The sequence below is a fragment of the Coregonus clupeaformis genome, chromosome 38 (genome assembly GCF_020615455.1).
Source record: "Coregonus clupeaformis isolate EN_2021a chromosome 38, ASM2061545v1, whole genome shotgun sequence".
Classification (NCBI taxonomy): Eukaryota; Metazoa; Chordata; class Actinopteri; order Salmoniformes; family Salmonidae; genus Coregonus; species Coregonus clupeaformis.
Window position 1 is genome coordinate 4,615,746 of NC_059229.1, and position 21,027 is coordinate 4,636,772.

Consider the following 21,027-nt stretch of genomic DNA (forward strand, 5'->3'; position numbering starts at 1 on the left):
TACTTTTGACCAGGGCCCATATGGCTGTGGTCAAATGTAAGTCAAATCATAATTTTATTTGTCACATGCTTTGTAAACAACAGGTTTAGACTAACAGTGAAATGCTTACTTACGGGCCCTTCTCAATAATGCAGAGAAAAACATTTAAAGATATAAATATAACGCTAGGAATAAATACACAATTTAAAAGTAGTGCACTATATAGGGAGTTGGGTGCCATTTGGGATGCAGATAGGATTTATGACAAACACTTGTTTTTTTAATTTTACAGTAGGTTAACCTCAATGTGGCCATGGATGTGTTACTCAAGGTTGAATTAATACTGTTTGTAAGATAGCCTTAACTTTATGCTATTTACTGTATTACAAAAATATTATTCAATTGTGTTTGGTTGACAACACAACCAAATATCAACATTTAAAGGATATCTAATGCTTGGATAGTTTCATATGAACCACTGGCATAATCCTATTATCTAAATTGTATTTTTGGTTTATTTGGAGACGTGAATCCAACATATCATCTGTTAACTTGTCGACAAGTTAATAGCCTATTTACTGTATTGCAAAAGTGATATTGAATTGTGTTTGGTTGTCAACAAATTCCAGTTTGTCTACAAATTAATAGTTTATATGTTGGATTCACGTCTCCATCCCAACCAAGAATCAAAGCCAAAGAATAGGATCAAACCAAACTTCACTCAAAGTGCATTTAAAGTTTGCTTTGATTTGATTTATACCTATTCTTCATCCCAGACCCCCAGTGTTAGTCTTATTTTAATCTTGTAAAGGTTTAGGGTTACAACTCCGCTAGATTAAAGAGGTGGTGGCAGCTAGTTTAAACAATAAACCCATCAAAGTTATGTCCCATTTCAGTTGAATGCATTCAGTTGTACAACTGACTCGGTATCCCCCCATTCCTTTCGCTATAGACATTATTTGTGTCGCTTTAGACACATGTGCAGTTGCTGCTGTGTGACATTACCATTGACTTACATTAGCCACCCTCCCAGAGCCCTCTACTTAGACACGGAATGGCTGACGCGGGTGTAGTTGCTGCCTGTGACATTACCAGGCCCCTCCTTCCTTGGCACGCCCTTTGACCTTTATCCAGAGGGGTATATATAACTGCTGGTAGAGGAGGGAGGCCCCTGGCAGCCAAAATGAAGCCTCTACAGGTCTCTGTGTGCTGCTTGCTCTCCCTGCTCGTCCTGGTCGCTGCAGGTAAGATTACATCAATTAAGATTAAAAGAAGAAAACGAATTAGTCCATTAAGTTTTTATTACTGTAGATGGGCATGTTCCTTTGCTCAGAAAGAGGGCGAGGGGGACATATGAATGTCAGATTCTTTGAATGAATGGAAATGCCAATGGCTGCAGTGCAGACCCTATACGAGGGTTTGTGATATTAATTGAATATGAATGCCACTTGCATCCTGAGTCTTACTTGAGATTGAGAGAGAGAGTAGTAGACTGTTGGCAAGAGTGTGTGAAAGGCTGATCATGAGAACATGGTCATGGGGATGTAGAAATACAACTTTATTTCATTTGAAAAATGAGGAATTGAGCATTTATTTCATTATTATCACTTATCTATTGTATCATTATTCATACCTCAATGCTATTACAATGCCTTCCAAAAGTATTCATCCCCCTTTGGCGTTTTTTTTATTTTGTTGCATTACACCTTGTAATTTAAATTGATTTTTATTTGGATTTCATGTAATGGACATACACAAAATAGTAAAAATTGGTGAAGTGAAATTAAAAAAATAACTTGTTTCAAAAAAGTCTAAAAAATTAATAATGGAAAAGTGGTGCGTGCATATGTATTCACCTCACCCCCTTTGCTATGATGCCCCTAAATAAGATCTGGTGCAACCAATTACCTTCAGAAGTCACATAATTAGTTAAATAAAGTCCACCTGTGTGCAATCTAAGTGCCACATGATCTCAGTATATATACACCTGTTCTGAAAGGCCCCAGAGTCTGCAACACCACTAAGCAACGGGCACCACCAATCAAGCGGCACCATAAAGACCAAGGAGCTCTCCAAACAGGTCAGGGACAAAGTTGTGGAGAAGTACAAATCAGGGTTGGATTATAAGAAAAATATCAGAAACTTTGAACATCCCACAGAGCACCATTAAATCCATTATTAAAAACTTGAAATAATATGGCACCAAGAGAGGGCCGCCCAGAGAGGGCCGCCCACCAAAACTCATGGACCTAGCAAGGAGGGCATTAATCAGAGAGGCAACAAAGAGACCAAAGATAACCCTGAAGGAGCTGCAAAGCTCCACAGCGGAGGTTGGAGTATCTGTCCATAGGACCACGTTAAGCCGTACACACCACAGAGCTGGGCTTTACAGAAGAGTGGCCAGAAAAAAGCCATTGCTTTAAGAAAGAAATAAGCAAACACGTTTGGTGTTCGCCAAAAGGCATGTGGGAGACTCCCCAAACCTATGGACTATGGTCATATGAGACTAAAATTGAGCTTTTTGGCCATCAATGAAAACGCTATGTCTGGCGCAAACCCAACACCTCTCATCACCCCGAGAACACCATCCCCACAGTGAAGCATGGTGGTGGCAGCATCATGTTGTGGGGATGTTTTTCATCGGCAGGGACTGGGAAACTGGTCATTATTGAAGGAAAGATGGATGGCGCTAAATACAGAGAAATTCTTGAGGGAAACCTGTTTCAGTCTTCCAGAGATTTGAGACTGGGACGGAGGTTCACCTTCCAGCAGGACAATGACCCTAAGCATACTGCTAAAGCAACACTCGAGTGGTTGAAAGGGAAACATTTAAATGTCTTGGAATGGCCTAGTCAAAGCCCAGACCTCAATCCAATTGAGAATCTATGGTATGACTTAAAGATTGCTGTACACCAGCGGAACCCATCCAACTTGAAGGAGCTGGAGCAGTTTTGCCTTGAAGAATGGGCAAAAATGCCAGTGGCTAGATGTGCCAAGCTTATAGAGACCTACCTCAAGAGACTTGCAGCTGTAATTGGTGCAAAAGGTGGCTCTACAAAGTATTGACTTTGGGGGGGTGAATAGTTATGCACGCTCAAGTTTTCTGTTATTTTGTCTTATTTCTTATTTGCTTCACAATAAAAAATATTTTGCATCTTCAAAGTGGTTGGCATGTTGTGTAAATCAAATGATACAAACCCCCCCAAAATCAATTTTAATTCCAGATTGTAAGGCAACAAAATAGGAAAAATGCCAAGGGGGGTGAATACTTTCGCAAACCACTGTACATATATATACAGTACCAGTCAAAGGTTTTGACACATCTACTCATTCAAGGGTTTTTCTTTGTTTTTACTATTTTCTACATTGTAGAATAATAGTGAAGACATCAAAACTATGAAATAACACATATGGAATCATGCAGTAACCAAAGAAGTGTTTAACAAATCAAAATATATTTTATAATAATAATAATAATAATTTGAGATTCTTCAAAGTAGCCACCCTTTGCCTTATGACAGCTTTGTACACGCTTGGCATTCTCTCAACCAGCTTCATGAGGTAGTCACCTGGAATTCATTTCAATTAACAGGTGTGCCTTCTTAAAAGTTAATTTGTGGAATTTCTTTCCTTCTTAATGTGTTTGAGCCAATCAGTTGTGTTGTGACAAGGTAGGGGGGTATACAGAATATAGCCCTATTTGGTGAAAGTCCATATTATGGTAAGACCAGCTCAAATAAGCAAAGAGAAACGGCAGTCCATCATTACTTTAAGACATGATGGTCAGTCAATCCGGAATATTTCGAGAACTTTTAAAGTTTAAAGCGCTGTGATGAAAGCGCTATGATGAAACTGTCTCTCATGAGGACCGCCACAGGAAAGGAAGACCCAGAGTTACCTCTGCTGCAGAGGATAAGTTCATTAGAGTTACCAGCCTCAGAAATTGCAGCCCAAATAAATGCTTCACAGTTACAGACACATCTCAATATCAACTGTTCAGAGGGGACTGCGTGAATCAGGCCTTCATTGTCGAATTGCTGCAAAGAAACCACTACTAAAGGACACCAATAAGAAGAAGAGACTTGCTTGAGCCAAGAAACATGAGCAATGGACATTAGACCGGTGGAAATCTGTCCTTTGGTCTAATCAGTCTAAATTCAAGATTTTTGGTTCCAACCGCCGTGTCATTGTGAGATGCAGAGTGGGTGAACGGATGATCTCCGCATGTGTGGTTCCCACCGTGAAGCATGGAGGAGGAGGTGTGATGGTGTGGGGGTGCTTTGCTGGTGACACTGTCTGTGATTTATTTAGAATTCAAGGCACACTTAACCAGCATGGCTACCACAGCATTCTGCAGCGGTATGCCATCCCATCTGGTTTGCGCTTAGTGGGAATATAATTTGTTTTTCAACAGGACAATGACCCATCACACCTCCAGGCTGTGTAAGGGCTATTTGACCAAGAAGGAGAGTGATGGAGTGCTGCATCAGATGACCTGGCCTCCACAATCGCTGACCTCAACCCAATTGAGATGGTTTGGGATGAGTTGGACCGCAGAGTGAAGGAAAAGCAGCCAACAAGTGCTCAGCATATGTGGGAACTCCTTCAAGACTGTTTGAAAAGCATTCCAGGTGAAGCTGGTTGAGAGAATGCCAAGAGTGTGCAAAGCTGTCATCAAGGCAAAGGGTGGCTACTTTGAAGAATCTAAAATCTAAAATATATTTTTGGGTTACTACATGTGTTTTTTCATGGTTGTGATGTCTTCACTTATTATTCTACAATGTAGAAAATAGTAAAAAATGAAGAAAAACGCTTGAATGAGTAGATGTGTCCAAACTTTTGACTGGTACTGTAGATGGTGTATATCTATGGCTGTCCCAGGCTGGCTGACTGTGGAGGTATATAGACTGTGTATGTCTATGGCTGTCCCAGGCTGGCTGACTGTGGAGGTATATAGACTGTGTATGTCTATGGCTGACCCAGGCTGGCTGACTGTGGAGGTATATAGACTGTGTATGTCTATGGCTGTCCCAGGCTTGGGGGGGATACCCTTGCTTGTCCTTGCTGTCACTTAATCCCTGTACCTTCCAGGCCTCCATAGTTAGTCAGGTGGCTGGAGCCTTAGTGAGTGTGCTGCTGTAACCAGACACCATAAAAATGCCACAGAGACTCATAGATACACCCACTGCCAGTGTGGGTCTGTTTGCAGCCTTACTACAATAGGGTTCCGTGGGGTTTGCCAAAGACTATGTACAATGTAGTCCATGCATTTGATATTCTAAATGCAAAAGCCATTTCTCTGTAGTTCTGCAAACCTATTTGTGTCTGCACAGCTTGATAAGCTGCAGTTGCAGATAGTCAGTAGTCCATGTGTAGGGGATGCCCCCAGTGCTATAACAGGACACACACACACACACACACACACGCTGGGACAAAGTGGTGCTATAGACAGACTATAGCAGTGTTCAGTAGCAGCCTGTCTGTTGGGCAGTGCATCCTGATAATGGGTGCCCCTATATGGACGCCGCAACAGAAATACCTTATGATAGTGACAGAGCTAGAGCCCCCTAGAACAGGGTTTCCCAAACTCGGTCCTGGGGCCCCCCCTGGGTACATGTTTTGGTTTTTGCCCTAGTACAGCTGATTCAAATAATCAAAGCTTGATGATGAGTTGGTTATTTGAATCAGCTGTGTAGCGCTAGGGCAAAAACCAGAACGTGCACCCAGGGGGTCCCAGGACCGAGTTTGGGAAACCCTGCCCTAGAGTGACAGCAGCTGTGGTGTGTGTGTGTGTGTGTGTGTGTGTGTGTGTGTGTGTGTGTGTGTGTGTGTGTGTGTGTGTGTGTGTGTGTGTGTGTGTGTGTGTGTGTGTGTGTGTGTGTGAGAAAGAGAGACAGAGGGATAACGTGTTGAAGTAGGGAGCGTGCTTGCGTGTTTGCTTGTCCGTATTAGTGAGCGTTGCTGTGCATATGCGCAATAAGGCTGTCGTCAAGGCCGGTGACAATCAGTGACAATCGTCAGGGAAGGACAACGTCACTCCTCCTGAATATAGCAGCTTTCCATTCCTCCATCTGACTCATTGTAGATCTATTCATATCCCTGATTGAGACCAGTAGGACCCAGGCACCATGCCCCAGGCACCTGTCCCACTCCATCCCCACTTTGATGTACTCTGCCTGGGTACTCACACTGCCAGGGCAGGGTCTTGGGGCTGGAGACCAACCAGGAACAGGCTCACTGTCCGGTGTTATATAACTGTATATTAACAGGATTACAATGCAACAGCCTATTTGTGCTATGTTTGTTTGATTGCTAAAATAATCGTGACAAGCACAGAGTGAGGTCTAAAAGCTGGTTAATCCTAGTCCAGTAAATGTTCTATTGTGACAGGTACTGTACATTAGTCAATATTATTAGGGTATCCTATGGTATACATCCCATATATATGCTATACCATACTGTATGATCTATTATATGCTCTATCTCTCTCTCTCATCACCTTCTATGTCTCCTATCTCTCATCTCTTTTCTCTTTCACTGTCTCTCTCTCAACCCCCCCTTCTCTCCCTCCTACTCCTCTCTCTTTCTCTCACTCTCTCGCTCTCTCTGTCTCTGTCACGCCCTGACTCAGAGGACGCTTATATGTTGAGTCAGGGTTTGTATTTTCCTTGTTGTGTTTTCCTATGTTGTATTTTCTATGTTTAGATCTAGTATGTCTAGATCTATGTTGGCCGGTGTGGTTCTCAATCAGAGGCAGCTGTCGCTCGTTGTCTCTGATTGGGGACCATACTTAGGCAGCTTATGGGCACTAGTGGGTTGTGGGATCTTGTTCCGTGTGAGGTTTGTTGTGTGTACCTTAGGACATCACATATCGTTAGTTTATTGTTTTGTCGTTGTGTTTATTCGTTAAATAAACATGTTGGCATATCACGCTGCGCCTTGGTCCTTCTCGTTCATGAACGAACGTGACAGTCTCTCTGTCTCTCTCTCTCTCTCTTTCTTTCCCTGCTGCTGAACTTTTACAGTGATCTTTATCTAAGCTTAGGGGAAAAACCCCAGCGATCATTCCCATATGGAGTCTCTTCATTCTCCCGTCCCTCCATCCCTCTTTCCCTCCCTCCATCTCCCTAACTGCGTTAACTCTAATTAAATTAAGCTACTTGGCTGCTACCAAATACGATCCTGTGGAATACCTGTATCAACAAACAAATTTTTCTATTTCTGAAAACGGGATCAACATTTGGATATTTGGTCGGTTTAAGTCATGACTGTCCAGGCTATTGCTATTGCTTAGCTCCATGTCTTTACCACATAATCTTCATTCAATGATTATAGTGGCCCTTAAAGGGAAAAGTAGTTTAAAAATATATATTAAGTCAACATAAACAAACAAACGGTCTCTCGTTAATGTTTGACCCCGTTACCTAATGTTGTATCAATGCTGGTAACCTGACAACGTTACACCATTCAAATTCTTGCCGTCCGTACACACGTTCATGTAACTGTGCAGACGACTGACGACGCTGTCGGACTATGTCTATGGATGCCGTCCAATTCACATCTCGTCACATACACACACACACACACACAGACAGACAATCGACGACGCACTATGTCTATGGGTGCCATCCAACCCGCGAGGGCGGCAGTGAGCATTTCATTTGGCCCCTCTGGATTTCCTATCACATTGCCTTCCAAGTACTTCTCACACACACACCCACCCACCTTCAGCACACACACACATGCTCTCTTGCGCTCTCTCTCTCTTTCTCTAACACACACACTCCCCATCTCGTTGGTTTTATTTAATTAGGGACACCCAGGGTACACTTAAGTCGGTGGGAGACTGTTTATGACTGGGGGTCAGCAAGCCAAAGGCTACATTGAATGCCAGGGGTGAGAGAGAAACACCTCTCGTGTTCTTCTTATCACCCATTACCGCCCCCTGTTTGTGGCAGACTGGTGCTGCAGGACAAATAGGCTGTAGGAGTGGGCCTATCTAAATACATACATAAATAAATATGCAACTTAGCAGATGCTTTTATCCACAGTGACTTACATTATCTGATCACGCAGGAATTCAACCTATGACCTTAATGTTACTTGCGCTACACTCTTGCCGAATAGGACACTGCTTACCGATCGGATAGATCAGTGATGCCCTCTCCTTGTCCGGGGAGATCTGTGATCAGAGCCCTGGAAATCCATGTGCTTTCAGGCTTTGCCAGAGTGTGACGGACTCAACACCCTATACCCTATACCCTATTTAGTGCACTGCTTTTGACCAGGGCCCATATGTACGGAATAGGGTGCCATTTGGTACGCAGACGGTGGCTTTTTACAGCCCCGTTTTTGAAGTAATGCTATCTGACTGACGGTCAGGATGTGGTGCTGTTGGTTTGTAACGCATGCCTAGCCTCTGTCACAGGCAACGTGAGCAAAGCCTGGACGTCCGAGGTTAATGCATACCGCGAATAGTTACACGAGTAGAAGGACTTAAAAAAATGTAACTTCAGAATATGAAATGTATCCTCTGTCTGCTTTCAGTGGCTAGATGAGTTCAGGTCAACAGGAAACTGTAATGGAGGGGTCATTTGTTCAGCTAAAAGGCCTATAGGACTATATCAGTCAGGTTCAGAACCATGGACCTGAAAACTCTTGTTAGCTCCCCTGGCTGATGCCTAGGCTTTAGCTCAGAGTGCTAATACGGACTTGTGGCCTTTAGAAGACCCGGGCTCGAAGTTATAGAGCTCCAAAATATATTTATTTACAGTTGCCGTTCAAAACATACATGGGCACGGGCACCCTCCTTCCATGTTACACAAACTCCCTAAACAGTTAAGTGGGGATGCTATGGACCTAAAGGACCACAAAGGAACATACGTCATCACACATGTCCCCAACTGGCTAAATACCACCCTGTGAGGTCTTAGCAGTCCGGTTAGAACGGCCTGTAGTGGGATGTGTAGTGGGGCACAGTTGGACATAGTATGGTGGTGAATGGGCTCTATGTGTATGTCTGCAGGTTCATGTTTCAAGGCAGCGGCATAGATCAGGTTGTATCCATGGCATGGACAGCTGCAGTGTGATTCTCACCTTCAATGGCTGACAAAACTTGGCTGATATGAGCTGCATTGCTCACTGCTAGCGCCAACAGGCTAATTGCTAGCAAAAGGCTAACATGGCACATGCAGTCTCATTGCCCACTGCTAGTGCCAAGCGGCTAATTGCTAAGCGAAAGGCTAACATGGTTGTATGGTGATGATGACACAGGTGTTTAGGTGTGCTGTGTTATTCTCATCTGTGCTGTGTGATTCCCTATTCTTCTAAGAAGAGGTGGCACATCTTGTTGACCAATGCTAGCAGCTAGCGACTAATCGCCAAGCTATAGGCTAACCTATGGCGTCATAGGAGTTTGTGACTGTGTATGCTAACGTCTTATACATGATGGATTTGATCTAATGGTTTCTGCAGAATCCTTGACTTGCAGACAGGAAGAATGATACTAGCTTCTTCTACCGGCCCAATGTCAATGTTAACACACACATTGATCAAATGGGTCAGGGCAGAAAGCTTAACACCCGTGTGACTGTCCATGACTGTCCATGGTACACAAATGGGACTCTCTGTACTCTCTGTGTGTTCTCTCCATGGGCTTCCTATTCTGGGCTCTGATTCACGAATAAACAATTTACTGCTCATGATCGGTCGGTCATCACCTCCTGTGTGTGTGTGTGTGTGAGCTATGCCCATTTATCACCTCCTCTGGGCATTGTCAGCATTACAACCGACAACAAAACACAAGATTACATTCCTAGTGAGTACACACTGTCATGTGTATGTGTGACGGACTGGGGTTCTAACTCGGGTCTAACCCAGGTCTCCTAGCTATTCTGTGTCAGAGGTTACTTTAATATCCATGGCTACTTTCATAGATTTACATTACTGTAGCTAGCTCAGATTTCACTGTCTACAAACATGCAGTCTAAACAGGAGTACAATTGGGAGAGAACGCGTAGGAACAGAGTTCCCAGAGTGACATCATTTTGACATGTAATAATATGACTTCCTGACACAGGGTTCATTGTCGGAGTCTGTCTCTACAGTGCTGTCTTTACCTATGTCTGCTCCCCTCAAATAGTCTGTGCCTTAGCCTAAGCATCTCCATTCAAGGAGCTGAAATCTGAGCGTGGCAATCGGAGAGAGTGTTGAGTATTCAATCTGCTCTTGGCATTACAAACAGTCACACACCAAGTCTGTTCTGGACAGACAGGCGTTGATGCAGGAAAATAAATAGTGGCTGTGAAAGTGTCCAGTGTGATGAATAAGGGCTATTTTGGATAAAGCGAGCAATTGGGTTTATCCATAATGTCTGTATATCTGTACATGTAAGTTGATTCAATAAGATGTTTGGAGCCAATGCTTCTATGCTTTACAAGAAGATTAAAGGAGTAATCTACTGAAAAACTATATTTTGGTATTTTCTTCATTATTCCACTGTTGATGAAGTTCAGCAATCAAGTTTTCAAAATATCAGACTTTCAAAAAGCAAATTGTAACTTGCCACATCATCATGATGATTATAAATCCTTTAATGCCGCTCCTTGTGTGTCAAATCAATACAGAAGTGTTAGAGGTCTCCAATTGTATTAATTGAACTGTAACTTATAGAAAGTTATAGAAATTAAACCATGCTCAATAACAGAGAGGCTGTTGTCTTTTCTAACATGGCCGTTCAGTGATTACCAGACCTAAACCCTTCTCTCTCTTTATACTGACATCTTTATCATTAACAGACTCACCTCTCGCTCTCTCTGTCTCTGCAGACCTAGTGGTAGAGGCCTCCAGCCCTGATGAGCTGCATCTCCACGTGCCGCTCTCCTGTGACCTCTCCTGTGACTCCGTAGACGACCATGGAGGCCAAAGCTCCTCCAACGACACCCCGGCCCCAGGCTCTGTGTGTCAGTCCTGTAACCCTCCACCAAGCCTTGCTACATCGGCCAAAGAAGAGCCCCTAGCCTCCACAGAGAAGGTCCCCATGGAGGAGGTAGCGAGCGAGGAGGAGGAGGAGGAGGAAGAGGAGGCTGCATCTGAGGAGGTGATAGCTGAGGAAGAATCTGTGGAGTCTGCAGAGACTTCAGAGGAGGTCCAAGCATCAGAGGAGATAGTGGAGGAAGCTGCCTCGTCTGAGGAGGAAGCAGTGGAGGAAGCTGCCTCGTCTGAGGAGGAAAAAGTGGAGGAAGCTTCCACGTCTGAAGAAGAGGTTGTAGAGGAGGTTGAGGCAGAACCTGAAGCCGAGGAAGAAGAGGTTGTAGAGGAAGAGGAAGCAGTTGAGGAAGCTGTGGCCATGGAGGAGGAAGTGGAGGTAGTCAAAGAGGCAGTAGAGGAAACAGTAGAAGAAGAACCTGCAGTAGAGGAACCAGTTGAGGAGGTAGCGGTTGAGGAGGCCGTAGAGGAGGCCGTAGAGGAGGCCGTAGAGGAGGCCGTAGAGGAGGCCGTAGAGGAGGCAGTAGTAGTAGTGGCTGAACCTGTGTTGGAACCCAAGCTGGTTGAACCCGAGCCAGAACCTGTAGTGGAATCTGAAGTGGTTGAACCCGAGCCAGAGGTGGTGGTCGAGGAGGTGGCTCCAGAACCAGAGGAGGCTGTAGTAGAAGTAGAGCCAGAAACAGAGCCTGTTGTAGAGGAAGCTGCTCTGGAACCCACTCCGGAACCTGCGGAAGCAGCTCCAGAACCTGTAGAAGTAGGTGAGGTGGTTGTGGAGGCGATGAAGGAGGAGGAGGTGGTGGAGGAGGTGGCAGCTATTGTGGAGGAGGTACATGTTTTTGAGGAGGAGGCGGTGGTGGAAGAGGAGGCACCTGTTGTTGTTGTTAAGGAGGAGGCGACTGTTTTTGAGGAGGCGCCTGTTGAGGATGTGACAGTGGAGGATGTACCAGCAAAGGCAGAAGCACCAGCAAAAGGTATAGAGTACTGCATTATTCAAATTTATAATTTGAATGAGAAAAACATTATTGTCCAAACAATTTGGATACAAACTTGCTTGTTTATATCAATGTGTTGACATTTATTATTTCTATACTAAATGTGATTGCTCATGCTAAAAGTACCTCTGGCAAGCCCTTTTAAGTTACATACTGTAGAGATGGAGTTTTGTTTCAGGATCCTGTTATATCTCCCCTTCTCTTCTTCACAGTGCTTTGAATACACTTCAGTCAGCTCTTAAGAGCCATGTTGATGGCTCTTCAATGTCAACCTTACAGTGTCAACTCAAGTGTATTCAAAGCCATGATGAGCGAGTGGTACTGTAATCAGGAGACTGACACTCTGCCATTTGCTGCCTTAGTGTTGACACCAGCTATAAAAGACATAGGCTCTGGTCTGGCTCCTACAGTATCTCCCTACCTACTCTTTTACTCTCATCCCCCTATCTCTAAACCTCCATCTCTCTCTCATTCTTTCTCTCTCCTCTCTCTAACCACTTCCCCTCCCTCCCTTTCCCCTCCCTTTCCCCTCCTTCCTTCCTTCCTTCCTTCCTTCCTTCCTTCCTTCCTTCCTTCCTTCCTTCCTTCCTTCCTTCCTTCCTTCCTTCCTTCCTTTCTTCCTTCCCTCCCTCCATCCCCCCCCTTTCTCTCTCTCTCTCTCGCGCTCTCTCTCTCTCTCTAACCACTTCCCCTCCCTCCTCTCCTTCCTTCCTTCCTTCCTTCCTTCCTTCCTTCCTTCCTTCCTTCCTTCCTTCCCTCCCTCCATCCCACCCTTTCTCTCTCTCTCTCTCTCTCTCTCGCGCTTTCTCTCTCTCTCTCTCTCTCTCTCTCTAACCACTTCCCCTCCCTCCTCTCCTTCCTTCCTTCCTTCCTTCCCTACCCCCCCCTCCTCTCTCTCTCTCCCTCCCTCCCTTCCTCTCTCCCTGGCCCATGCCATGCCCCAGAACCTGATATGTGTAGCTAATGGTGGCATCAGGAATAACCCCTAGCTGGCCAGGACAGAAATAGAGGGAGGAAGGGGAGAGATAGATAGATGGGCAGATGGACACTGATATAACAACATGGACGGATGGCTGCAGAGCCACACAACAGATGCTGTGGTCAGTCAGTGTTCTGTTATCATGGCAGGAAGTCAGTTGGTGTCATGTTCAGGGGAGATCAAAGGTGAAACGTTCAGATAGAAATGTAATGAATAGAGCTCACATGATTCCCAGTTCTACATGACAGACAGTTAAATCTGTTCTACACATTACATTTCTTTCTGAATGTTCAGAAACGTTTAGATAGAAATGTAATGAATAGAGCTGACACAATTCCCAGTTCTACATGACGGACAAGCATGTATGCACACTGTACTGCAAGTCGCTTTGGATAAAAGTGTCTTATAAATGGCATATTACAAGCATACACAGAGTATACAAAACATTAAGAACACCTGCTCTTTCCATGACATAGACTGACCAGGTGAAAGCTATGATCCCTTATTTATGTCACTTAAATCCACTTCAATCAGTGTAGATGAAGGGGAGGAGGCAGGTTAAAGAAGGATTTTTAACCCTTGAGACAATGAAGACATGGATTGTGTATTACATTTACATCATTTAGCAGATGCTCTTATCCAGCGACTTACAAATTGGTGCATTCAACTTATGATAGCCAGTGGGACAACCACTTTTTTTCTTCTTTTTTTTATGGGGGGGGTGAAAGTGCCTTTGAACGGGGTATGGTAGTACGTGCCAATCACACCAATTTGTGTCAAGAACTGCAACGCTACTGGGTTTTTCACGCTCAACAGTTGCCCGTGTGTATCAAGAATGGTCCACCACCCAAAGGACATCCAGCCAACTTGACAACTGTGGGAGGCATTGGAGTCAACATGGGCCAGCATCCCTGTGGAATGCTTTTGACACCTTGTAGAATCCATGCCCCGATGAATTGAGGCTGTTCTGAGGGCAAAGGGGGGGGTGGTATACTCATCATCATGTAATGCAGGGTAAATTCAACTTTCTGAGTCATTGATATGGATATGTCATGTTTGGATTCGACCTTGGTCTGATGACTGACCTTGGAGTTGACTGACAGGCTTTTCCTCCAATCAGCAGTGGTGGAGGAGGCAGCCCCGGCCCCAAAGCTCAGAGACCGCTCCCACATCGATGAGACGCTCCAATTGACTTCTGCCGAACCCTCGCCTGAGTTCGCAGGTAAGGAGTTACAAGTAAGGCCCTGAGTTTTTCTCAATTCATCATTCCTCGATTCTTCACATTCGACCTCACCACCTCCTTAATCGTATTGTAGGAGAAGGTCCAAGGTCCCTCCCCTTGGACCTTCTTCTCCATTGTGTTTTGAGAAGGAGGCGAGGAGAGGATGCAAGGAATCTAGAAAATATTAATTTAGAAAAAGAGGGGGACCTTGGGGGGGTAGTAGTATATGACTTGGGGGAGTTTTTTAATCAGAGAAAATATACACTCTGCTCTGCTCTGCCAATGAAGACTCATTCACATGAGTCAGGTTACTATGACTACCATGACCATGAGTCAGGTTAGTTCATTCATGGTGCCTCCATTATATTACCATGACTACCATGACCATGAGTCAGGTTAGTTCATTCATGGTGGCTCCATTATATTACCATGACTACCATGACCATGAGTCAGGTTAGTTCATTCATGGTGCCTCCATTATATTACCATGACTACCATGACTACCATGACCATGAGTCAGGTTAGTTCATTCATGGTGCCTCCATTATATTACCATGACTACCATGACTACCATGACCATGAGTCAGGTTAGTTCATTCATGGTGCCTCTATTATATTACCATGGCTACCATGACCATGAGTCAGGTTAGTTCATTCATGGTGCCTCCATTATATTAGCATGACTACCATGACCATGCAAAATGTATCGTCTCATCTCTTCTCTCCCACCCGTTTCTCTCCTTTTCAACATCTCTTCTCTTCATCTGCTACTACTGCCTCTCTCCACCTCTCTCTATCATCCTCTCTTCATCCCTCTCTCTTCTTCCTCTCTCCCTCCCTCCTCTCCTCCTCTCTCCCCCTAATCCTCTCCTCTCCTCTTCTTTCCCCCTTCATCCTCTCCTCATCCCTCTCTCCTCCTCTCCTCTCTCCCCCCTCACCCTCTCCTCATCCCTCACTCCTCTCCTCCTCTCCAGCTGCTATAAAGAAGCTGCAGCACATCTACCACTCAGCCATCAAGCCCATGGAGATGGCCTACAAGTACAACGAGCTCAGAGCTCACGAGGTCACAGGTAGCCTGCCCAACCACTTAGCATTAGCCTTGAGCCATTAGCTATTAGCATGTTCTATCTGTTTTATACTGACCTGTTGTCTTAGCATATTAGGCTTTAGCCTGGTTAGCATTGTTCCGATTTGTTTATTAGTATTAGCATATTAGCCTTTAGCCATTAGCTATTAGCCTTTTCAATCTGTTCATTACCAACCTGTTGCACAAAGAACAACAAAATGCTACATTTCCCCCCGAAAAAACAGACAGGCATAAGTCTAGTTACCAACAGTCCTTGCAGACATTGTCATTAGCACTGGGGTTTCCCCAGGCAAATGGGCAATACTGTACACAGTTGTGTGCCAGCTTAGTCTCTGGTGCCTTCGCCTGAAGAAACTCAGCTGGGTGACTTTGACAAATCAATGAAACATAAATAAATGAATTAACTGCATATACACCTGCCAGTAATCGAATGCACCAGGAGCTCTCCAGAGAGTGACTTTGTATGCATCAGCATATAAATACAGCTTTGTGTGGGCGACCAGGCCTCACTTAACCCAGGCTTGTTAGAGATTGAGGGCTCCATTCATAGTACAGTAATGTATGCAATGACCGCCCCCTTGTGGGACAAAGTGTACCATTGACAAAGTCTACAAAAGTGACCCCCCCCACTCTCTCTCTCTCTCTCTCTCTCTCTCTCTCTCTCTCTCTATCTCACTCTATCTATATGTCTATCTATCTCTCTCCTCCCTCTAGATGGAGAGATCACCTCCAAGCCCATGGTGCTGTTCCTGGGACCCTGGTCAGTAGGCAAATCCTCCATGATCAACTACCTGCTGGGCGTGCACGGTACCCCACAACAACTTTACACAGGTAAGAGCACCTGCCGCATAGCTTGGGCCTGGAGTTTCACCTGACCAACTCCCTACTCTGACAATCAGTCAATCAATCAAATGTATTTATAAAGCCCTCATTGCACCTCTTACCAGTCTACACCGCAGACAAGGTTTTCGACTTTATCATTCACTCTATTCCACATCTTGTCTATCTACTACTGGTCTGTCATCTATTGCACCCTTCCCAGTCCACTTCTCTGAGGTATACAAACATGCCTCAATGCAACTGCTTCCTTTTCTTAGTTAACTATTTGGATAGCTGTTCATATTAATCTCTCTCTTACACGTTCTACCATCCCTCCCTCCCTATCTCCCTCCCACCTCTCCCCTCTTCCCCTCTCTCTCCATACCACCTCTCGCCCGCTTCCTCCCTCTCTCCCAGGTGCTGAGCCCACTACATCTGAGTACACAGTGGTGATGCACGGTGACAAGTTCCGCTCGGTGGAGGGCATCGTGATGGCTGCCGACAGCTCCAGGTCCTTCTCTCCTCTGGAGAAGTTTGGCCAGGGGTTCCTGGAGAGGCTGGTGGGGATTGAGATGCCCCATAAACTGCTGGAGAGAGTCACCCTGGTGGATACACCTGGGATTATTGAGAACCGCAAGCAGCAGGAGAGAGGTGGGGAGGAGAACACACATACACATACATACACTAACCTCTCAAATACAGCCATGTGTAATAGATCATATACACTCTTTAGATATGTGTTATATGCTGTGAAGTGACAATCACAAGCCGCAGGAGAGAGGTGGGAGGAGAACAGACAGAGATTCACTAACAGTCACACTCATGCACACACACAAACACACACACACACACACAATGTGTCATTGAACCATTCACACACCTGAACTATTTGTGTCCTACATCCTCAGAATGGTAACACACTCCATGCAACACACACACGTACACATTCTCAAAAATGCAATGATAAAAATACTTAACTCACTGTATCCTACCAAATCTTTGAGTAAAACAGCCTCTGATTGGTCGACCTCCCTCCCCCCCTCCAGGCTACCCCTATAGCGAGGTGTGTCAGTGGTTCATCGACCGTGCTGACCTCATCTTCCTGATGTTTGACCCCACCAAGTTGGACGTGGGTGGAGAGCTGGCGACGCTGTTCAAACAGATGAAGGTAAAGAAGTGTAAAGCATAGAAATATAATTACTAGAACGGATGTGATGGGTGGCCCGGCGGCCATATTGAGTGTACCGATAAGAGTAAAGTAGGAAGCAAAAGTATTAAGTTCAGTATTCAGTTTGTGCTTTATTAACAGTCAACTCAACTGAAATTACAAAATAATACATTCCTTTCTCATTCTAGTAATTCTATGTCTATGGTGCAAAGCAAAGTGCCTTAGATTTCCCAATATACAGCCAGTCTTGGCCTAGCAAGGGAGTGACACTTTAATAAACTTTTCTAAACTCTGTTTTCTTCATTCATTCATTGATCCATCCATCCATCCATTAATTAATTAATTAATTCATTCATTCATTCATTCCAGGGCCGCGAGTCCCAGATCCGCATCATCCTGAACAAGGCAGACAACCTGGCCTCCCAGGACCTGATGCGTGTCTATGGCGCCCTGTTCTGGTCCATGGCTCCTCTCATCAACGCCACAGAGCCTCCCCGGGTCTACGTTAGCTCTTTCTGGCCCACAGACTACGCAGCCGACACCAGCCGAGAGCTCTTCATACGGGAGGAGATCTCGCTCCTCGAAGACCTCAACCAGGTGAAGCTCAACCCTCACCTACAGACATTACAGTTTACACACACACCAACACATTACACGCACACACCAGCCCATGGCTTTTTATACGGGAGGAGACCTTGCTGCTCGAGAAGCAACCATCTCCTGCAGTTGTGCCCTTGAGCAATGCACCTAAAACCTATGACAATGCAGATGTGATGTCATTGTTTTAGCACTATCCACTGAGTTTTTAAACTACGGCGAGTGATATGGTTCAATGTGCCAGTAAATCAGCACAATCTACTTTTTTGGGGTCCCAGCATCTTGAAGCTAAAATTCGGATCATGTTTACTGTGCTAATGACAACAACAAAAAAAGAGTCACAGAGAGCGATGTACAATTCGGCGAACAAGGTATTTGTGGTAAGTGCATGGGGGACGCCATATTTATGCACCTCCGCTATTGACAATAATGTCCTTCTCCTTTTCTTCAGGTCATTGAGAACCAGCTGGAGAACAAGATAGCCTTCATCCGCCAGCACGCCATCCGGGTCAGAATCCACGCCCTGCTGGTAGATCGCTACCTCCATACCTACCATGAGAAGCTGGGCTGGTTCAGCGACCCCGACGAGGTGTTCAGGGACATCGTCTCAGACCCTGACAAGTTCTACATCTTCAAGTCCATCTTGGCCAAGACCAATGTAAGGGAGAGTGTGTGTGTGTATGTGTAATGTGTGTATGTAATAAGTATATAACATGTGTTAAAGGTAGGCAAAGTGTGTGTATAATGTGTATGTAAAGTGTGTACAATGTGTATATAATGTGTGTATTAAATGTGTATGAGTAATGTGCATATAACATATAATGTGTGTATATAACTAACATGTATATAAAAAATATAATCAAATGTTATTTGCCACATGCGCCTGATACAACAGGTGTAGACCTTACAGTGAAATGCTTACTTACAAGCCCTTAACCAACAATGCAGTTAAAAATGTTTCACTAAAATATGTGTTATGTAAAAAATAGATAAATAAAAAATAATTAAAGAGCAGCAGTAAAATAAAATAACAGTAGGGAGGCTATATACAGGGGGTACCGGTACAGAGTCAATGTGCGGGGGCACAGGTTAGTCCAGGTAATTGAGGTAATATGTACATGTAGGTACATAGGTACAGACCCATGGGGTGGCGCGCACAATTGGCCCAGCGTCGTCCAGGGTAGGGGAGGGATTTGGCCGGCAGGGGATGTAGCTCAGTTGGTAGAGCATGGCGTTTGCAACGCCAGGGTTGTGGGTTCGATAAAATAATGTATGCACTAACTGTAAGTCGCTCTGGATAAGAGCGTCTGCTAAATGACTAAAATGTAAAATGTAATGTAAAATGTAGGTAGAGTTAAAGTGACTATGCATAGATAATAAACAGAGTAGCAGCAGCGTAAAAGAGGACCAGGAACAACATGTGTACAACATATATAGAACTTGTGTGTTCTCCATTTCTCCAGGTGAGCAAGTTCGACCTGCCAGACAAAGAAGCCTACCAGGACTTCTTCGGCATCAACCCTCCATCAGGCTTTAAACAGCTGTCCTCCCTCTGTTCCTGGTCGTCAGGCTGTCTGATTGACAAGATAGAGAAAGCTATCACTGTGGAGCTCCCTGCCCTCCTGATTAGCCTGGGCAAGAAAGACAGTCCACCCCCAGCCAAGGCCGCCCCAGCCCCTCCACCCCCACTGCCTGAGGCAAAACCCAAGAACCGCTGGCGAAAGGATTGAGGAGGAGAGATGAAGAGAGGGATGGATGGAGAGAAGAGGACGGGGAGTAAAGGAGGCCGAAGCCAGAAGCTGTACTGGGGTGACTCCACTTCTGAGTTTGTCTGGACTGGACACGGGGAAGAGAGGAGAGAGGGATGGGATGGAGGATGGGTGGAGGAGAGGAAAGATGTACAGCTGGGGAGTGAAGCCACATAAAGCAAATGGGAACCTTACAAGCCCATTAGAAATAATCCAACTGGAGAAAAACGGAAACACGTTTTTAAATGATTTAAATCAGAGACTCTTATCTTCCTAAGTGTTATTATTTAACTCAAAACGAAAACAGGGAAATATAAACAAGAGTTTGTTTTATTTCGGTTTGTTTGCCAGATTGTTACTATTTTATTTATTAAAGTTTTTCTCTTCTTCTTCATCCGTAGACAAGGAGGAAAAATACCAGCAATCAGTTACAGTATTCATCTATTGTATTCTATTCTATTCTATTGTCTTTATTGTCAGTTCTAAACTACAGCTTATCTTCGTTGTTAGTGCAGTATGTCATTGCTGTGTAAGATCGCATTTGTACATTGATGCCAGTTAAATGGGCTGTAGCCTTCTCTTCCTGTTATAGCTTTGCCTCAATATGCTGCATGTCAAAGTGTCATTAAAGTTGTATTTCATCCTTGTAGCTTCAGATACCATTGACGACCGAGATTCTTGTGTCAATTCTTTAGAGAGAAAAAGGGGGGAGAAAGAAAGACAAAAAATAGACCCAATTTATGTTTTGTCCAATAAGGGTAGGGCCTACATTCTAGAGGGAACGTCCTGTCCCCAGCAATGATGTATAATTGATATGCTTCTGTTGTTACTTTGTGAAGGAGTGTTAGCCAGGCCAAACACACAGAGTGGTTCTAAACAATCTGTACACACACACACACACACACACATAGCATCTTGGAAACACACCCATCACTGCAAGGTGCCACATCTGTCTGAGACACAGAAACCAGATGTACATAATATTAGGTCTTTAATCCTTATGTATGGTTCAACCTACACCGTTACAGTAAGTACAGTAAGTACATCTAGATCATCAATAGGATTTTAACCTCCCCAAAAAGATATGATTTTAACCTAACAAAAAATATATGATTTTAACCTTACAAAAAAGATATGATTTTAACCTCCCCAAAATGGATTTCCCAGTTGCTGAGAATGTTTCATATGCTTTTTTCCCCTGAGTTGATAGACCCAACTGTTCAAAATTTGGAGCCAAATGTTTGATTACTGTACCAAAGTTGTAAATCAATCGAATTATGACATTTTTTGCTCCTTTTTAGCCAAACTTCATATCACTATCCCTCGGCCTCTAGACATCACAGGGAAAACATACTTATATCCTTGTGATCGTCATGGATATATCTATATATATCTATATATATATATTTACTGCACAGAATACCACTTGTCTCTAGCACAAAGGTCAAGG

At 44.4% G+C, this 21,027-nt stretch overlaps 1 protein-coding gene across 4 annotated transcripts; it reads left to right on the plus strand.

Annotated features, from left to right (window-relative positions):
• Window positions 1–1,142: 1,142 nt before the first annotated feature.
• LOC121553837 (sarcalumenin) lies at window positions 1,143–20,243 on the plus strand. Of its 4 annotated transcripts, none has more exons than XM_041867221.2 (10): window positions 1,143–1,223; window positions 10,806–11,936; window positions 14,057–14,158; window positions 15,133–15,228; window positions 15,960–16,076; window positions 16,482–16,715; window positions 17,111–17,232; window positions 17,602–17,829; window positions 18,281–18,487; window positions 19,293–20,243. In XM_041867221.2, the coding sequence occupies exons 1-10, from the start codon at window positions 1,163–1,165 to the stop codon at window positions 19,557–19,559; spliced, it is 2,565 nt and encodes an 854-aa protein (XP_041723155.2). In that variant the 5' UTR covers window positions 1,143–1,162; the 3' UTR covers window positions 19,560–20,243. The 4 variants fall into 4 exon arrangements, with proteins under 4 accessions (XP_041723155.2, XP_041723156.2, XP_041723157.2 ...); XM_041867222.2 differs by having other exon boundaries at window positions 14,060–14,158; XM_041867223.2 differs by having other exon boundaries at window positions 10,806–11,723.
• Window positions 20,244–21,027: the final 784 nt, after the last annotated feature.